The 18286-nt window shown below is 38.5% G+C and overlaps 1 protein-coding gene across 1 annotated transcript; it reads left to right on the top strand.

The window, feature by feature from the left end:
* Positions 1 to 8665: 8665 nt before the first annotated feature.
* Positions 8666 to 16545, top strand: LOC133664750 (oocyte zinc finger protein XlCOF8.4-like). The gene is made up of 2 exons (XM_062069644.1): positions 8666 to 9048; positions 14829 to 16545. The coding sequence occupies exon 2, from the start codon at positions 14879 to 14881 to the stop codon at positions 15923 to 15925; it is 1047 nt and encodes a 348-aa protein (XP_061925628.1). The 5' UTR covers positions 8666 to 9048; positions 14829 to 14878; the 3' UTR covers positions 15926 to 16545.
* The last annotated feature ends 1741 nt before the right edge of the window (positions 16546 to 18286 follow it).

Here is an 18286-nt window from a genome sequence, read left to right as displayed (position 1 = left end):
GTTTAATGGCGGTTGACAAGCAACCTTGTGGTGTGCATTACCGCCACCTACTGAAATGGAGTGTGGACCGAGGTGGATCCCTACTATATATTCTTTTATTTAACCCAGTGTTTTTAAAATATGTATATAATACTTTATAACCTATGTGTTCTGAGTGCAATACTAATATATCTTCCACTACTAACCTAATATTCTCTTTCGCTAACTTATTTCCCAGTATTTGCCTTTCTCAATTGTATTTCCTACAATGTATTAAAACATGTCCTACACTTTCTATCTGATGACAACAGTCACACAGTCCTGTATTATGTTTCCTATCAATGTCAATCAACTATTTAGATATGTATGTCCTAATCTCATTCTAGTAATAATGTCTTCTTCCTTCCTATTTCTATTCCTCCTCTCATTACACCTACTCTCCTCTGGACTTTGTAATACTCTCTACCTTTTCTCTCCTTATTCCAATTATCCTGCCACTTTTTATTGCGTTCTATCTTAATGATGTTCTTCACTTCTTCTTTACTGTGGTTCATCTCCATGTTTACTTCTGTTTTAGTGCTTGCTTGTTTTGTGTATCTATCTGCTAACTCATTGCCCACAACTCCTACATGAGCAGGTACCAGAGAAATGTTACCACACTTCCTGATTTATTTATTCTGTAGACTGCCTGAACTATTTCATCAACTAAATCTTGTCTTGTTTCTGATGCTATGTTTTTTATGCTCATCAATGCACTGCTGGAGTCCGAGCACACGACTGCTTTCCTTGCTTTATTTTCCTCTATCCAATGAACTGCCATATAAATTGCGACCAATTCCCCCGTAAAAACAGATAACTTATCATTGATTCTTTTATTTAATACTATGTTTCCTTGTGGGATAACAGCTGCAGCTCCTACTTTATTATTTATAGTTTTTGATGCATCTGTGTATATTATGATGTTGTCTAAAAACGTTTCCTCAATCCATTGTTCTACCTGGTAACTATTTAAATTGATATTCTTTAATAATTGAATTTTTACATTTGGGTTGTCATACATCCACGGTGGTATTGCAGGGATTGGTACTGTAGGCTAACTTTAATATTGTCAATTTGAGCTTTTTCCACATATGTCTCCTATTATCCATCCCAAACTAATAATTGTTTGCTTCTCTTTTTCTTGGCAGTTTAGTAACACTTGGTGAGTTGGATGTCCTTGCTTGGACCCTTTTAAGTTTGCCCAATAAACTGCTGACAGTTGATCTCTCCTCATGTCTAAAGCTTTTCTATTAATTTCTACTTGTAATGCTGCAACTGGGGTTGATTTAGTAGTTCCACAACATAACCTCAGTGCCTGTGATTGGATCCTGTCTATTTTCCCAAGTAATATTTTTGAAGCAGATCGATAAATGATGCATCCATAATCAATAACAGATGGAATTGAAGTGATATATATTGCTTTCAATGTCTGCCTATCAGCCCCCCAATCTTTACCCCTCAAAGCCCTCATTATATTTAACGCATTTTTACTTTTCTCCACTATTTTGCTGATGTGGGTTGACCAGTTAATATTTTTATCAAACCATATTCCCAAATATTTAAATATTTGTACCTCTTCTATATTTTCTCCATAGAGTTTAATTTGGAGCTTGTTTTGAACTTTCCTCTTTGTAAAATTTATGACTTTAGTCTTTCCAACAGAGAATCTTAAACCCCAAGCTGTTCCCCATTCTTGGAATTTATTTACCGCTTTTTGAATCTTCTTTTCTCTATGATGAGTATTTCTACCTCTCTTCCACATCACTCCATCATCACAAACAGTGCCACCCTCACTAACCCTTCCACTTCACTAAACACTTCATTTATCAATATTTAAAATAGTACTGGACTTATTATACTCCCTTGCAGGATACCGAAGTACATGTCAAACTACTTCCTTAACGTAAATGACCGCCATAACCACAACACCAGGGGAAGCTCCACTAACCACGTTAATCCCAGATTCTTATCTAACAAAGGTCTTAACTCATTCTCTTTCTATGCCACAACAATGTGGAATGCGCTCCCAACAGGTGTAAAAGAAAGGGCATCTCTATCCTCCTTCAAAACCACACTAAAAATACACCTCCAGGCAACTTCAACCCTAAACTAACACCCTCCCCGGATTGTTAATAATCAAATGTAAATAATCAAATGTAGATACTTTTTCTTATGCCTTCTGATCTCTCCCTCTCTCTCTCTCTCTCTCTCTTTCTCTCTCTCTCTATGTCCACTACTTGCTGTACATATCCTACCAAGTCAGACCTACACTGTTTCAATATCCATTTCTCTGTTCTCAATTGTTGATGACTGATGATAACAACCAAACCTACCCCCCCCCCCCCACCACCACCCCCACACACACACCCCGGATTGTAAATAATGTAAATAATTCAATGTATATACCCTGATGATTATCTTTTGTGATGACTGTATAATGATGATAGTATATATCTGATAGTATATATCTGTATCATGAATCAATTTAAGTGGACCCCGACTTAAACAAGTCGAAAAACTTATTCAGGTGTTTCCATTTACTGGTCAATTGTACGGAATATGTACTTCACTGTGCAAACTACTAATAAAAGTTTCAATCAATCAATCAGTCCCATTTTCCACTTCATATTCTCTACTATATTCGTTCTCTATTTTTACTAATAATGTTCTACTTGTTAAGAAGTCTTTTATCCATCTATACATTTTCCCTCTAATCCTGATTGTATTTAGTTTTATCAGCAAGCCCTGTTTCCACAACATATCATAAACTTTCTCTATGTCAAAAAATACTGCAATTATACTTTATTTATTTATTTGTCCCTTTCTAATTTCCTTTTCCAGCTGCACTGCTGCTCGTTTGTGTTTCTTGCTTTCCCAAATCCACTTTGGTAGTTTTTTATTAATTTTTTTGACTCTAAATAATATACTAGTCTTTCATTAATCATTTTTTCCATTACTTTGCCTAAATGTGAGGTCAATGCTATCGGCCTATAATTACCTGCCTCTTCCGGGTCTTTCCCTGGTTTGCATATTAGAATTATTACAGCTTCTTTCCACTCAGCTGCTCATTTTCCTTCTTCATATATCCTATTATATCATTTCAAGACCACTTCTTTGCCAATGTTACTTACGTTTTTGACCATCTGATAACTCACCTGCTCTTTTCCTGGTGTCATATTTTTAACCTGTATATATAAATATACCCAATATTTAAACTAATTGTTTCTTAAAAAAAATAAAATTGTTGACATAACTGTTTGTTATGATGCTTTGACATTTTTGCACTTAATTTCTTTATTGAAAGAAAATTATATGAAGAGAAAAGTTGTTTGCAAATGTGGTTACAATGCTAAAAAATGAAAAGTTAAAGCTAAAAAAAAGAAATACACTTTATTGTGTTGACATCATTTCTTTATAGGGGGAAATATGTGATGTTATGAGCTAGGGCAGTGGTTCTAAACCTTGTTGGAGGTACCGAACCCCACCAGTTTCATATGCGCATTCACCGAACCCTTCTTTAGTGAAAAATAAAATGTTGTTTATAAAATAATATTCAAGACAAAGTTATATGTTTTTGGTAACACTTTAGTATGGGGCACATATTCTAAGTAACAAAGACTTAATTTAGAGTTATTTGGTTAGGGTTAGGGTTAGAGTGTTAGGGCCAGGGTTAGAGGGTTAGGGTTATAATAAGGCCATGCCGAATAAGGCATTAATAAGTACTTAATGATGACTAGTTAAGAGCCAATAAGTTACTAATTTGCATGTTAATAATCAACTAATTAATGGTGAATATGTTCCCCATACTATAGTGTTACCATGTTTTTTTACTGGTGCACAAAATGAACCGTGCATGAACATGACCTTGTTCAAACAACAAAACCAACACAGTGCATAAACTCACAACAAATGACACACCTGCAAATCAGTCTGACTTCTGCTGTTGCCGTATCCGTAATACGCAGATAGGGAGAAGTTTTTATTTACACCACGAGTCGGGTGTGTTTTGACCTCCGCCGAACCCCTGAGCCCGACTCACCGAACCCCTAGGGTTCGATGAAACCTAGGTTAAGAACCACTGAGCTAGGGAATATAACAACTACACTACCCAGCATGCAACGGGAGTGACGAGCATGCGCGGTAGCCCCGAAAAGTGTTGTTGCATGTCGACACCCGGCAGCTAAGAATGAGGTTATGAGCACGCTGTGAAAGTAAACGTCAAGAACTCAGCCAACACGCCTCGTCTGCATTATTTATAATTAGACAGACAACACATATACAGCGTGATTTTGTTTTTTTTACAAGAAAAGAAAAACAAAAGTTAAAAAAGGGAGATGTGTTGTATATATATGTATGTGCTGCGGTTGCTTTAAGAACGTTGCGACAGCTGCCGTAAAGGAGGTGCGTTGCTAGCCTGGTTGCTATGTTTCCGGTTGGTCGTAAAAGTGTTCGTCATGTGTTTGTACCTTGCTCAAATCTCTCAGTAAAGTTATTCATTGGATTATACCTTTTGTTTTGAACTTTATTACACCTTGGAGCACTTTTTCCGGTCCATTGTTTTTCCTGCTTTCCCCATCTGCGCCTAATGACTGAGCTACGTGACGTCATTTCTTGTGATGTCCCACGGGGCATTTCTGGTCGGGACGGGATTCGTTCCCAGGGATTCGAATAAAGAACCAACTCTTTTTCTTTACTATAGTGGTCTCGATAACGGGTACCGGTTCTCAAAAAGGGATTCGAGTCCGAGGACTCGGTTCTTTTCTTATCGAACAACCGGGAAAATCTGTTTCGAGCATCATCCCTAGTTAAATCTATTGCTGTTTCTTTACCCGTAACTACATCTAACCTTGTTCCCCACCCATCATTCACACACCAATTCTTTTTCCTCCAAAAATGCTTCCAATGTTTCCCCATTCCAGTCCTCCTTTCACCCCACACTATGCTATGTGCATTAAAGTCACCACACCAAATGATATTGCCACTCCAGTGCTCGACTATTGTTTCTAGTTGATGAATTTTTAATTTCTTGCATGCATTATAGAAGTTTAGCACTTTGTACCTTTCTTTATTATTCCATATTTCTACCCCTACTATTTCTAGTTCCTGTGTTACTTTTAATATTGTATAATGCATGTCTTCTTTAATAAATATGGCACATCCTCCTCCTTGCCCATCATTCCTATCTTTACGTATTGTTATTTTATTATAAAGTTCAACTTTGGCTTCCGCCATGTTTCTTGAATACATATTATATGTGGTTTACTTTTCATATTTTTAATAAATCCCTTTAATTCATGTCTGTTTGCTATTAAACTTCTGGCATTCCACTGAACAATGAACATGGCGATGGATTGTGGTCACATGACTCTGTCTCGTCTACTCTCTGTAGATCACCTTGCACCTGTTCCAAAGATAGTTCTTTTACATTTAAAAACTTTGCTGCTGCTTTGACAATTATTTTGATCTTCTCAGTCTTATTTCTTGCCTGTTCTGTACAGTTTATTACATATGCCAGGAACACAACTAGTTAGTCCATGGAATTTCCTGTTTTTGTTGTTTTTTATTACATGAACTGTTCTCACTTCTATCTTGTTCTACACTTTCTTGATTTCTTACTTTAACTGCCTCTGCGTATGTAATATTTCTTTCTACTCTGATTTGCTGTACTTCTGTTGCCTGTTTCCTAATGACACATCCCCCATAAGCTGCTGTGTGATTCCCCCACAGTTACAACACTTGACCTGTTCATGACTTCCACATTGTCCATATTCATGCTCCCCTCCACACCTTCCACGTCTCATCTTAGCATGACACACACTACTATGTGTCCATAGTGTTGGCACTTGAAATAGCGTACTGGGGGTGGGATGTAAGCTCTAACATAAAAGCTTAAAAACCCTATCATGATTCTTTCTGGAAGGACTTCCTGGACAAACTGTACTAGCACAGATTCGCTCTCCGTCTTTTCTCCATTTCTAAATGCCATCATTCTCGTCATCATTGTGACAGTTCCCCCTTTTATTTGTCTTTTCAAATAATCTAAATTTTCACTTCTTGGGATTCCTGTCGACGACTCCTCTTGCCCCCTTTTGTTCTCCCACGTCCATTATTTCCTTTATTATCTTATTGCACAGCTTTTGCAACCGCATTGCTTAATTATTTTGCTCTCCATTTTTACATTTAATCAAAAGACTTCCGTCCCTGAGCACCTTTGCTATCTCCACCTCTCCAATGTCCTTCTTTAACCCCTTAAAGGCCTACTGAAAGCCACTACTACCGACCACGCCGTCTGATAGTTTATATATCAATGATGAAATCTTAACATTGCAACACATGCCAATACGGCCGGGTTAGATTAGTAAAGTGCAATTTTAAATTTCCCGCGAAATATTCTGCTGAAAACGTCTCGGTATGATGACGTTTGCGCGTGACGTCACGGATTGTGTGGACATATTGGGACACCATTGTGGCCAGCTATTAAGTCGTCTGTTTTCATCGCAAAATTCCACAGTATTCTGGACATCTGTGTTGGTTGTATCTTTTGCAATTTGTTTAATGGACAATGAAGACAGCAAAGAAGAAAGTTGTAGGTGGGATCGGTGTATTAGCGGCTAGCTACAGCAACACAACCCGGAGGACTTTGAGTTGGATAGCAGACGCGCTACCGTGAGTACGCAGCTTTCTTCCAAACATTTGATCGCTTGCCTGTCCGTGCGTGCCGCTATGTGCATGTCACGTACGTAATTTTGAGTAAATATATATGTGCTGTATGAACTTTACGTAGGTGAACAGTACTTTGGGCTGTGGGATTGAGTGTGTTGTGCGAGTGTTTGAGTTGTATTGGCGGGTTATATGGACGGGAGGGGGGAGGTCATTCCCAGCTGAATATCAGGTCCCACCCGCCTCTCACAGCATCTTCCCTATCTGAATCGCTTCCACTGCCCTCTAGTCCTTCACTCTTACTTTCCTCATCCACAAATCTTTCATCCTCGCTCAAATTAATGGGGTAATCGTCGCTTTCTCGGTCCAAATCGCTCTCGCTGCTGGTGGCCATGATTGTAAACAATATGCAGATGTGAGGAGCTCCACAACCTGTGATGTCACACTACTTCCGGTACAGGCAAGGCTTTTTTATCAGCGACCAAAAGTTGCGAACTTTATCGTCGATGTTCTCTACTAAATCCTTTCAGCAAAAATATGGCAATATCGCGAAATGATCCAAGTATGACACATAGAATGGATCTGATATCCTCGTTTGAATAAGAAAATCTCATTTCAGTAGGCCTTTAACCAGTGTCATCAAACTTATGTCATTCATGTCTTGATTTAAATGTATATATGATCCTGTAATTATCTTCCATAATCTTTTTCCTCTTTTCTACTTCTTCATCGTCTTCATGTACTCTTTTAGCACTCGACTTTCCTTCATGCCCTCCACTCCCCTTCTTTCCTCTCTCCCCTCTAGTCCTATCCATGTCCATACCTTCCTCATACATCCCCTCACTATCCCCTTCCATCTCCATCCACTCACAAAACAGTTTATTCACAACCGCCAAGAAGATTTAGATACTCTCACTGTTAGCCGCCGCTCCTTGGTTTACATCCGCCTTCCTCCTGTCTCCTCCTACTAGGGATGTGCGTATCGATCCTGTGGTATCGATATATTGATACTCACACGCTACTCATTTGGCATCACTTTTCTGAAAAAAGTATCGATATAAACCAAAAAATGGCGTGTGGGGGGTGCAAGCATCACTTTCAGATGTTTTTGATTACTTACTTAACTTACTATGTGCTGGGACACCCCTGTACCTGGCAGAGTATAGAGCCGGCCCAGTCACGTGACAGGAGACAGCGAATGAGCGTCGTCAACGTGCAACACACACACAGCCAGCCGACAGCGTTGTTACTTTTCCTGAACAGCAATCTGAGAATTCAGTAAAGTGTGACGTGTGACGACATATCTCGAGTACACTAAAGGTGTGATGGTGTCAGACATTTTTGTAGATCATTTTTCCAAGTTCATTTTCTCAGGGAACTGTCTTTCGTATGCAGGTTTATAGGACAAGGAAATCCTAGTTTATTGTGATAAGGAAATTATTGACTTTGCTTCAGAGAAGTGTTATAAGTTTACTTCCACAAAGAGGTTTGAAACATAACATTGTTATGAATAATTGTTTTTTTAAGCTTTTTCTACCAATACTTTTTTTTTGAGAAATAAGAAAAGTGAAAATGTGTATATTTTTGTTTATTAATTTATTTTTCATATTTATGTTATTTATTTTAATTTTACTTTTATGATATATTGACCATAATAAATGTGGTATAAATGGTCTGTATTTGTCTTGTGATTTGTCTTAAATAATAACAATAGTAATAATATCTTTGACTGACAAAAATTGCCAATAAGAAATTAATGGTATCGGTATCGATGAAAATGCAAGAAAAGTATCGGTATCGTATCGAATCCTAAAAGTGTGGTATCGCCCATCCCTAGTCTCCTCCTACTCCTGCCTCGAAGTGCTTTCACGACAGTTAGCACGCTTGACGTTACAAGGCAGTGGGACGTCTATGAGCAGTACTGCCTTGTAACGTCAAGCGTGCTAACTGTCGTGAAAGCACTTCGACGGAGAAAGAAGTGCGCATGACGCTAATAAGTCTTATTATTTGTTCTCCAGTTAGAAATATTTACGTCGTATAAAATACATATTTGATTCTTTATTTAAGGATAAATCGTCTCGATGCGCTAGAAGCACTGTGCCGCTTCTTCTCCTGCTATCTTTGCTTGTTAGTTAGCTTAGCTCGCTAGTTAGCTTAGCTTGTTAGCTGCTAACAGAAGACACAGAAGTTATCAACACATCGCTAAGTAGAGATCAAGTGTGAGAGTAAAGTGTTGTGATTGTGGGAAAATGTGCGAAAGAACGATAGAGGACAAGGCATAACTTTGTCCAACAAAAGAGGAGAAGGAGGGACAACATCAACTCCTGGACGCTGTTTTCAAGAAACATCAAGTTGTGTTACACAGAACAGGTTTGTTTACTTCTTACTCTCACATCTTTACTAACTTTATATTCAATTATTACACTGTTATTCAATATATTGTGTATAAGAAGTTGGGTTGTCTTGTGAGGATGATGCATTCCGTCTGGTACTTGCAACGTGGTCTTGCAACCACGTGGTTGTCGTGTTCTGTCGAATTTAAAGGCCTACTGAAATGATTTTTTTTTATTTAAACGGGGATAGCAGATCTATTCTATGTGTCATACTTGATCATTTCGCGATATTGCCATATTTTTGCTGAAAGGATTTAGTATAGAACAACGACGATAAAGATTGCAACTTTTGGTATCTGATAAAAAAAAGGCTTGCCCCTACCGGAAGTAGCGTGACGTAGTCAGTTGAACATATACGCAAAGTTCCCTATTGTTTACAATGATGGCCGCATGAAGTGAGAGAGATTCGGACCGAGAAAGCGACAATTTCCCCATTAATTTGAGCGAGGATGAAAGATTTGTGGATGAGTAAAGTGCAAGTGAAGGACTAGTGGGGAGTTGAAGCTATTCAGATAGGGAAGATGCTGTGAGAGCCGGGGGTGACCTGATATTCAGCTGGGAATGACTACAACAGTAAATAAACACAAGACATATATATACTCTATTAGCCACAACACAACCAGGCTTATATTTAATATGCCACAAATTAATCCTGCATAAAAACACCTGCGTGTTTGTTATGCTAGCTCCTAGCTCCTCTGCTAGCTCCTAGCTCCATAGAACACGCCAATACAATACAAACACCTGATCAACACACACAATCACTCATCCCAAAAGACCGTTTACCTAACCCAAGGTTCATAAAGCTTATATATTTTTAAAAAGTTACGTACGTGACGCGCACATACGGTCAAGTTATCGAATGTTTAGCAGCCAAGGCTGCATACTCACGGTACCTGATATTCAGCTGGGAATGACTACAACAGTAAATAAACACAAGACATATATATACTCTATTAGCCACAACACAACCAGGCTTATATTTAATATGCCACAAATTAATCCTGCATAATAACACCTGCGTGTTTGTTATGCTAGCTCCTAGCTCCTCTGCTAGCTCCTAGCTCCATAGAACACGCCAATACAATTCAAACACATGATCAACACACACAATCACTCAGCCCAAAAGACCGTTCACCTAACCCAAGGTTCATAAAGCTTATATATTTTAAAAAAGTTACGTACATACGCAAAAAAAGCCAAAGCTGCATACTCACAGTAGCACGTCTGCGTCTTTGTCATCCAAATCAAAGTAATCCTGGTAAGAGTCTGTGTTGTCCCAGTTCCCTACAGGCGTCTGTGTATCCAAATCAAAAGTCCTCCTGGTTAGAGTCTCTGTTATCCGAGTTCTTCCATCTTGACTGCATCTTTCGGGAATGTAAACAAAGAAGCGCCGGCTGTGTACTGTTGTGGCTGACTACGTTCGAAAAATACGTCCATTTCGCACCGACAACTTTCTTCTTTGCTTGCTTGGCTTCCTTCTCCATAATGCAATGAACATGATTGAAACAGATTCACGAACACAGATGTCCAGAATACTGTGGAATTATGAAATGAAAACAGAGCTTTTTCATATCGGCTTCAATGTGGAAGGCATACCCGTGTTCGCCGGGCTACGTCACACGCATACGTCATCCTCAGAGGCGTTTCGAACCGGAAGTTTAGCGGCAAATTTAAAATGTCACTTTATAAGTTAACCCGGCCGTATTGGCATGTGTTATAATGTTAAGATTTCATCATTGATATATAAACTATCAGACTGCGTGGTCGGTAGTAGTGGGTTTCAGTAGGCCTTTAACTACCCGTAAAGATGAGTTACATATCCCAGTCCATTTGTACAATAAACTGTTGAACTTCAATTCTAGTCTCCTCACTTTATACAGATAGTTAAAGGCCTACTGAAATGAGATTTTCTTATTCAAACGAGGATATCAGATCCATTCTATGTGTCACACTTGATCATTTTGCGATATTGCCTTATTTTTGCTAAAAGGATTTAGTAGAGAACATTGACGATAAAGTTCGCAACTTTTGGTCACTGATAAAAAAGCCTTGCCTGTACCGGAAGTAGCGTGACGTCACAGGTTGTGGAGCTCCTCACATCTGCACATTGTTTACAATCATGGCCACAAGCAGCGAGAGCAATTCGGACCGAGAGAGCAACGATTACCCCATTAATTTGAGCGAGGATGAAAGATTTGTGGATGAGGAAAGTGAGAGTGAAGGACTATAGGGCAGTGGAAGAAATTCAGATAGGGAAGATGCTGTGAGAGGCGGGTGGGACCTGATATTCAGCTGGTAATGACTAAAACAGTAAATAAACACAAGACATATATATACTCTATTAGCCACAACACAACCAGGCTTATATTTAATATGCCACAAATTAATCCTGCATAACAAACACCTCCCCCCTCCCGTCCATATAACCCGTCAATACAAATCAAACACCCGCACAACACACTCAATCCCACAGCCCAAAGTACCGTTCACTTCCGCAAAGTTCATACAGCACATATATTTCCCCAAAGTTACGTACGTGACATGCACATAGCGGCACGCACGTACGGGCAAGCGATCAAATGTTTGGAAGCCGCTGCTGCGTACTCACGTTAGCGCATATCCAACTCAAAGTCCTCCTGGTAAGAGTCTCTGTTGTCCCAGGCCAATGGTAAAGCTTGACTGTCATCGTTCGGGAATGTAAACAATGAAACACCGGCTACGTGTTTGTATTGCTGCAGCCGGCCGCTAATACACCGCTTCCCACCTACAGCTTTCTTCTTTGCAATCTCCATTGTTCATTAAATAAATTGCAAAAGATTCACCAACACAGATGTCCAGAATACTGTGGAATTTTGCAATGAAAACAGACGACTTAATAGCTGGCCACAATGCTGTCCCAAAATGTCCGCTGCAATCTGTGACGTCACGCGCAAACGTCATCAAACCGAGACGTTTTCAGCAGGATATTTAGCGGGAAATTTAAAATTGCACTTTACTAATCTTTTACGATTTACACAACGTGCCAACTTCACTGGTTTTGGGTTTTGTAGAATGTATAACCATTGAAATATGTCAAGAAAAAAGCAAACACATATTCATCAGTTGTATATATAGATCACCTAAGTCAAGTATAGAAACATTTGAAGATTGGATCAAAGCAAATTACATGGACAATGGTAAAAAAATAATGTTCTTATGTGGTGACTTTAATATTGACTTATTGAACCCTAAAAAGCAAAAGTCTATTGATGACTTCATTGATACAATGTACAGCATCAGTTTATATCCTAAAATCACAAAGCCAAGCAGAATCACAGGACACTGTGCCACGCTTATTGATCATATTTTTACCAATGATTTTGATAATAACACTACAAGTGGTCTACTTATAATCGACGTTAGTGATCATCTGTCAGTTTTCTCAATATATGATGGAAACTACAAGAAGAAGAACATGGAAGACGAAAAGACATTTCGAAGACTAAGCACAGAGAAGAGGATGATTGCTTTAAAAAAGGAGCTAGAAAAGCAAAATTGGGACAATGTGTACAATGAAAGTGATGTTGACGAAGCATATGAACATTTCTTAAACACGTTCATAATACTTTATAAAAAACATTGTCCATGAAAACAACTCAGCAGAAAGCAGAGAAAGAACAATCAACCATGGATGACAAAAGGATTAAAAAATGTTTGTAATAAGAGGAATACATTATATATAAAATATATAACACAAAGAACTACAGAGGCAGGAAATAAGTACAAAAGTATGAAAAAAAGCTAACTAGCATACTACGAACATGTAGAACATAATATTAGAGTCAAAAACAGAAACAAAAACAATATGAGCGCAACATGGGGCATCCTCAATAGCAGTGGTCCCCAACCACCGGGCCACGGCCCAGTACCGGTCCGTGGACCGATTAGTACCGGGCCGCACAAGAAATTAAAAAATATATATACACTACCGTTCAAAAGTTTGGGGTCACCCAAACAGTTTTGTGGAATAGCCTTCATTTCTAAGAACAAGAATAGACTGTCGAGTTTCAGATGAAAGTTCTCTTTTTCTGGCCATTTTGAGCGTTTAATTGACCCCACAAATGTGATGCTCCAGAAACTCAATCTGCTCAAAGGAAGGTCAGTTTTGTAGCTTCTGTAACGAGCTAAACTGTTTTCAGATGTGTGAACATGATTGCACAAGGGTTTTCTAATAATCAATTAGCCTTCTGAGCCAATGAGCAAACACATTGTACCATTAGAACACTGGAGTGATAGTTGCTGGAAATGGGCCTCTATACACCTATGTAGATATTGCACCAAAAACCAGACATTTGCAGCTAGAATAGTCATTTACCACATTAGCCATGTATAGAGTGTATTTCTTTAAAGTTAAGACTAGTTTAAAGTTATCTTCATTGAAAAGTACAGTGCTCTTCCTTCAAAAATAAGGACATTTCAATGTGACCCCAAACTTTTGAACGGTAGTGTATATATATTATTATTATTTTTTAAATTTATTAAATCAACATAAAAAACACAATGTATACATTATATATCAATATAGATCAATACAGTCTGCAGGGATACAGTCCGTAAGCACACATGATTGTATTTCTTTATGACAAAAAAAACAAACCCCCCCCCCCCCCCCCGGTCCGTGGGACAAATTTTCAAGCGTTGACCGGTCCGCAGCTACAAAAAGGTTGGGGACCACTGCTCAATAGCATTATTAAAAATGGCACTAAGAGAGATTACCCTCAATACTTCTCAGACGGAAACAAAAATAATGACAACATAAAGGAAGTACTTGAAAGTTTCAATAATTTGTAAATATTGGACCAAAATTGGAGGAAATGATTCCAGACCCAGTTTCAACTGAGGACTATAATGACACCATGGATAGAAAACCCAACTTAATGTTCCTCAATAATGTGACACAGGAGAAAATACACTATATTGCCAAAAGTATTTGGCCACCCATTCAAATGATCAGAATCAGGTGTCCTATTCACTTGGCCCGGCCACAGGTGTATAAAATCAAGCACTTAGGCATGGAGACTGTTTCTACAAACAGTTGTAAAAGAATGGGCCGCTCTCAGGAACTCAGTGATTTCCAGCGTGGAACTGTCATAGGATGCCACCTGTGCAACAAATCCAGTCGTGAAATTTCCTTGCTCCGAAATATTCCAAAGTCAACTGTCGGCTTTATTATAAGAAAATGTGAGAGTTTGGGAACAGCAGGTGGGGGCCATAAGACAATATAGGACCCACTGTCTGTCAAATAGTCAAAAACCCATCAATCAAAATGATTTATGACCTTTAAGCCACACCCCGGCTTCCAGTGTGATCAGTAGGTCACTGACAGTATGATTTGACTGATCTATAAAGATGATCATGTATTTTACAGTCTGATTTGTCAGATGTCAGTTGTTTTGAAAATCTATGAAAGATGTGTCTATGTCATCTCTATATATCTAATATATGTCATTTAACAGGCGCGTGTATGTGAACTATACTACGCCTCTTCATTGTTGGAACTCTGTAAAATGGAGAGGGTGCTATGAAAGGCATGTTGATGTGTGTGTGTGCGTGTTTGTGTGGGCCCACCTAGGAAGGATAGAAGAATGTCTTGTGCTACCATGAGGGTTTGTGTGGGCTCAGCTTTTTCCCTGCGTGCCACCTCAGAGTTGAAACAAACACATGAGGAAAAGTCCTGTTTATTTCTAATAAAATTCATTGTAATGTGTTCTGCAGACGTCTGTGAAGATCATCTTCTCTCTGAGCAACAGGAGTGGAGCTTCAGGATGGTGAAGGAGGAGTCACAGCCCTCTTACTTTAAAGAGGAAGACAAGGACCCACTCCCCCCCCACTTTAAAGATGAAGAGGAAGTGCCAGAGACCCCACACTTTATAAAGAAAGTGAAGGATCCACTGACCCCCAACTGTAAACAAAACAAGGATGAACCACTGACCCCCCACTTTAAAGAGGAGGAGGAGGCGCCACAGACCTCGCACATTAAAGAAGAGGAGGTGGAATACAACATCAGTCTGGGGGGAGAGCATATTGAAGGACTGGTGGAGTTCCCAGTGACTGGTGTCCCTGTGAAGAGTGAAGATGATGAGGTCAAAGGTGAAAGTGAGGAGAAGAGAGAGGCGGAGCCTCCAAGCAGCAGCTCAACACAACACATGACAACAGAAGCTGATGGAGACCACTGTGGAGGATCACAAGCAGACAAGCTCTTAGCTCCACTATCAGATAGTGAGGACACAACGTCACACTCTCCTGACACTGATGATGAAGACTCTAAAGATGATAAGACATGTCACACTGACAACACTCACTTGAAATGTTCTCACTGTGACAAAACCTTTAAATACCATAGTGATCTGAAAACACATATGAGAATACACACTGGAGAAAACCCCTTTACCTGCTCAGTATGTGGTAAAAGTTGTGGACTAAGTCAGAATTTGAAAGTACACATGAGAATACACACCGGAGAAAAACCTTATGTCTGTTCAATCTGTAGTAAAAGTTTTGTACAAAGAAACCATTTGGAAGTACACAAGAGAACACACACTGGTGAAAAACATTTTTCCTGTTCAATCTGTGGTAAAGGTTTTAGAGAAAGTCACAATTTGAAAAGACACATGAGAACACACACTGGTGAAAAATCACATTCCTGTTCAATCTGCAACAGAAGCTTTTGTCAACGACCAAACCTTGTAGCACACATGAGAAGACACACAGGAGAGAAAGTGTTGAGTTGCAGTGTGTGTGGTGAAAGATTCTCATATAAGTACCAGTGTAAGAAACACAAGTGTGCTGGTGAGAACAGCAGCAGCAAATGAAACTGCAGGATTAGAAATAAACTGTCAAGACTTTAATTTTGACTTTCTAACTACATCAGCACATATAACATGTGTGACATTGTTGTTTGTGTAATAATCTTCTTAATATGCTTCTACATTTATAAATTAGATATTTTATATTAGTGCTTTTTTCAGTCAAGTACATGCATTAAAATGCAACATTGTGTACTTTTATTAAAACATTTACAGAACAATTTGACTGAAAAGGTGAGAGTAAACAGTACAAGACATATTTTACACACTAAACATTTTATGTGTATATATATTCATAATACAATTTTAGACTTATTCATAAAAGTGTTTTATATAGGTGTTTGGAATATTGAAGTGTTACGGATTTCTATTTCTAATTGTTAATGATCCCATAGATTAGCACCTTTATATGATATACATATGTACTGGTTCACATCTGAAACACCTTCTGGACCACTTCAGGAAGCATATTATTATTTACTTTATACATCATGTGAACAGTTGTCTTTTATACAATTTTAAAATGTGTGACTTTATGAATCATTTGTTGGGTCTCTATAATAAATTTTATTAATTATCTTTATTTCTTTTGTAATATGATGATTGTGTTGTGATTGTAATTATCTTTATTTACAAGTCGTTCTTAATAAAATCTTCAAATAATAAAATACTTTTATCAGTCAATAAGTGCATCAGCGACCTTTTTCAAAACCATTGCTGTACAAAGATGGATTTGTTTCTCATGTTAATATAACAACAATTCCATAGTGGAGTATTGTGTGTCCAGTACAACAACACTTGCTGGTAGAGATAAGTACCGTTCACATTCCCACCAATACGGTACACATTCCGGTACTTTGGAATCGACACCAGTCCTCAACTTTTTGGTACTTTTGTGTGTTAATAATATTAATTGTTTATGATAAATAAATCTAAATTTTTATTGCAACATTTAACAATGAGCTTGTTATGATAACTGTTGTCATTTTGTTACATCTTGTTTGATTTTCAAATCGTCATTTACAAGTAAGTTTATTTACAGTTGCAAGTCCAATACAGTAGATGGCAGTCGTGTAAATTCATAATGTTTTTTGTTGCGCCCAAAAAAGTGTTCATACTGTAAATATTGTATTTATTACACACCAGCTGTTTGATTGTAATGTTCATCTGAGTTATAGTTTTCATTAACTAATTTGGGGGTGTTAAAATCGTCATGAGAAATTGCTAATGCTAATCAGTAGCATGTCAATAGCAAAGCCAATGTATATTAGCATCAAGCTAGCACAACTTTCGGAAAAGTGGAGCCTTACTTTACTTACGTTGTAGCGTTTTTTGAATTCATTTATTTGTTGGCCCTTACAATTGCATCATTTACCTGAACTTAGTTTGGCTGAGTCCGCTCTCAGTGCTGCTGGAGTGATCGCCAAGTGTCGAACGGAGGTGAAGTTAGTTTGAAGTTGGATATTCAACAGACATTAAACATCCAGCCAGGCTGACTGTTTGTCCCCGGCATTGAAAACTCATGCCCCGTCTGTCAGTCCGTGCTGACAAGTGCTTTATTTTAAGGGACTGTTAATAAAGTACTTGTCATTGGCTCGCAAAGAACATTTCAACTGTCAATAGCTTTAGTCATGTGACCTAGAACCTCAAACCCACTTTGATATTGTTTGTTCATCACTGCTATAGCCGGCTCATGTGTTGAATTTCCCAGTTTTAAGGGATAAGCAGTAGAAAATGGATGAACGGATGTTCAGTGACAGGCTAGAAACTGTCAAACCTTAAAGGCCTACTGAAAATAATTTTTTTTATTTAAACGGGGATAGCAGATCTATTCTATGTGTCATACTTGATAATTTCGCGATATTGCCATATTTTTGCTGAAAGGATTTAGTATAGAACAACGACGATAAAGATCGCAACTTTTGGTATCTGATAAAAAAAGGCTTGCCCCTACCGGAAGTAGCGTGACGTAGTCAATTGAACATACACGCAAAGTTCCCTATTGTTTACAATGATGGCCGCATGAAGTGAGAGAGATTCGGACCGAGAAAGCGACAATTTCCCCATTAATTTGAGCGAGGATGAAAGATTTGTGGATGAGTAAAGTGCAAGTGAAGGACTAGTGGGGAGTGGATGCGATTCAGATAGAGAAGATGCTGTGAGAGCCGGGGGTGACCTGATATTCAGCTGCGAATGACTACAACAGTAAATAAACACAAGACATATATATACTCTATTAGCCACAACACAACCAGGCTTATATTTAATATGCCACAAATTAATCCTGCATAAAAACACCTAAGTGTTTGTTATGTTAGCTCCTAGCTCCTATGCTAGCTCCTAGCTCCATATAAGCCGCCAATCCAA

This window comes from Entelurus aequoreus, linkage group LG14 (genome assembly GCF_033978785.1).
Source record: "Entelurus aequoreus isolate RoL-2023_Sb linkage group LG14, RoL_Eaeq_v1.1, whole genome shotgun sequence".
Lineage (NCBI taxonomy): Eukaryota > Metazoa > Chordata > Actinopteri > Syngnathiformes > Syngnathidae > Entelurus > Entelurus aequoreus.
The sequence above is the reverse complement of the archived record's forward strand: the minus strand, read 5'-3'. Positions and strand labels throughout refer to the sequence as shown.

Excerpts from the sequence above, each read along its gene's own strand:
- LOC133664750 (XM_062069644.1), top strand. The coding sequence starts at position 14,879 with ATGGTGAAGGAGGAGTCACAGCCCTCTTACTTTAAAGAGGAAGACAAG.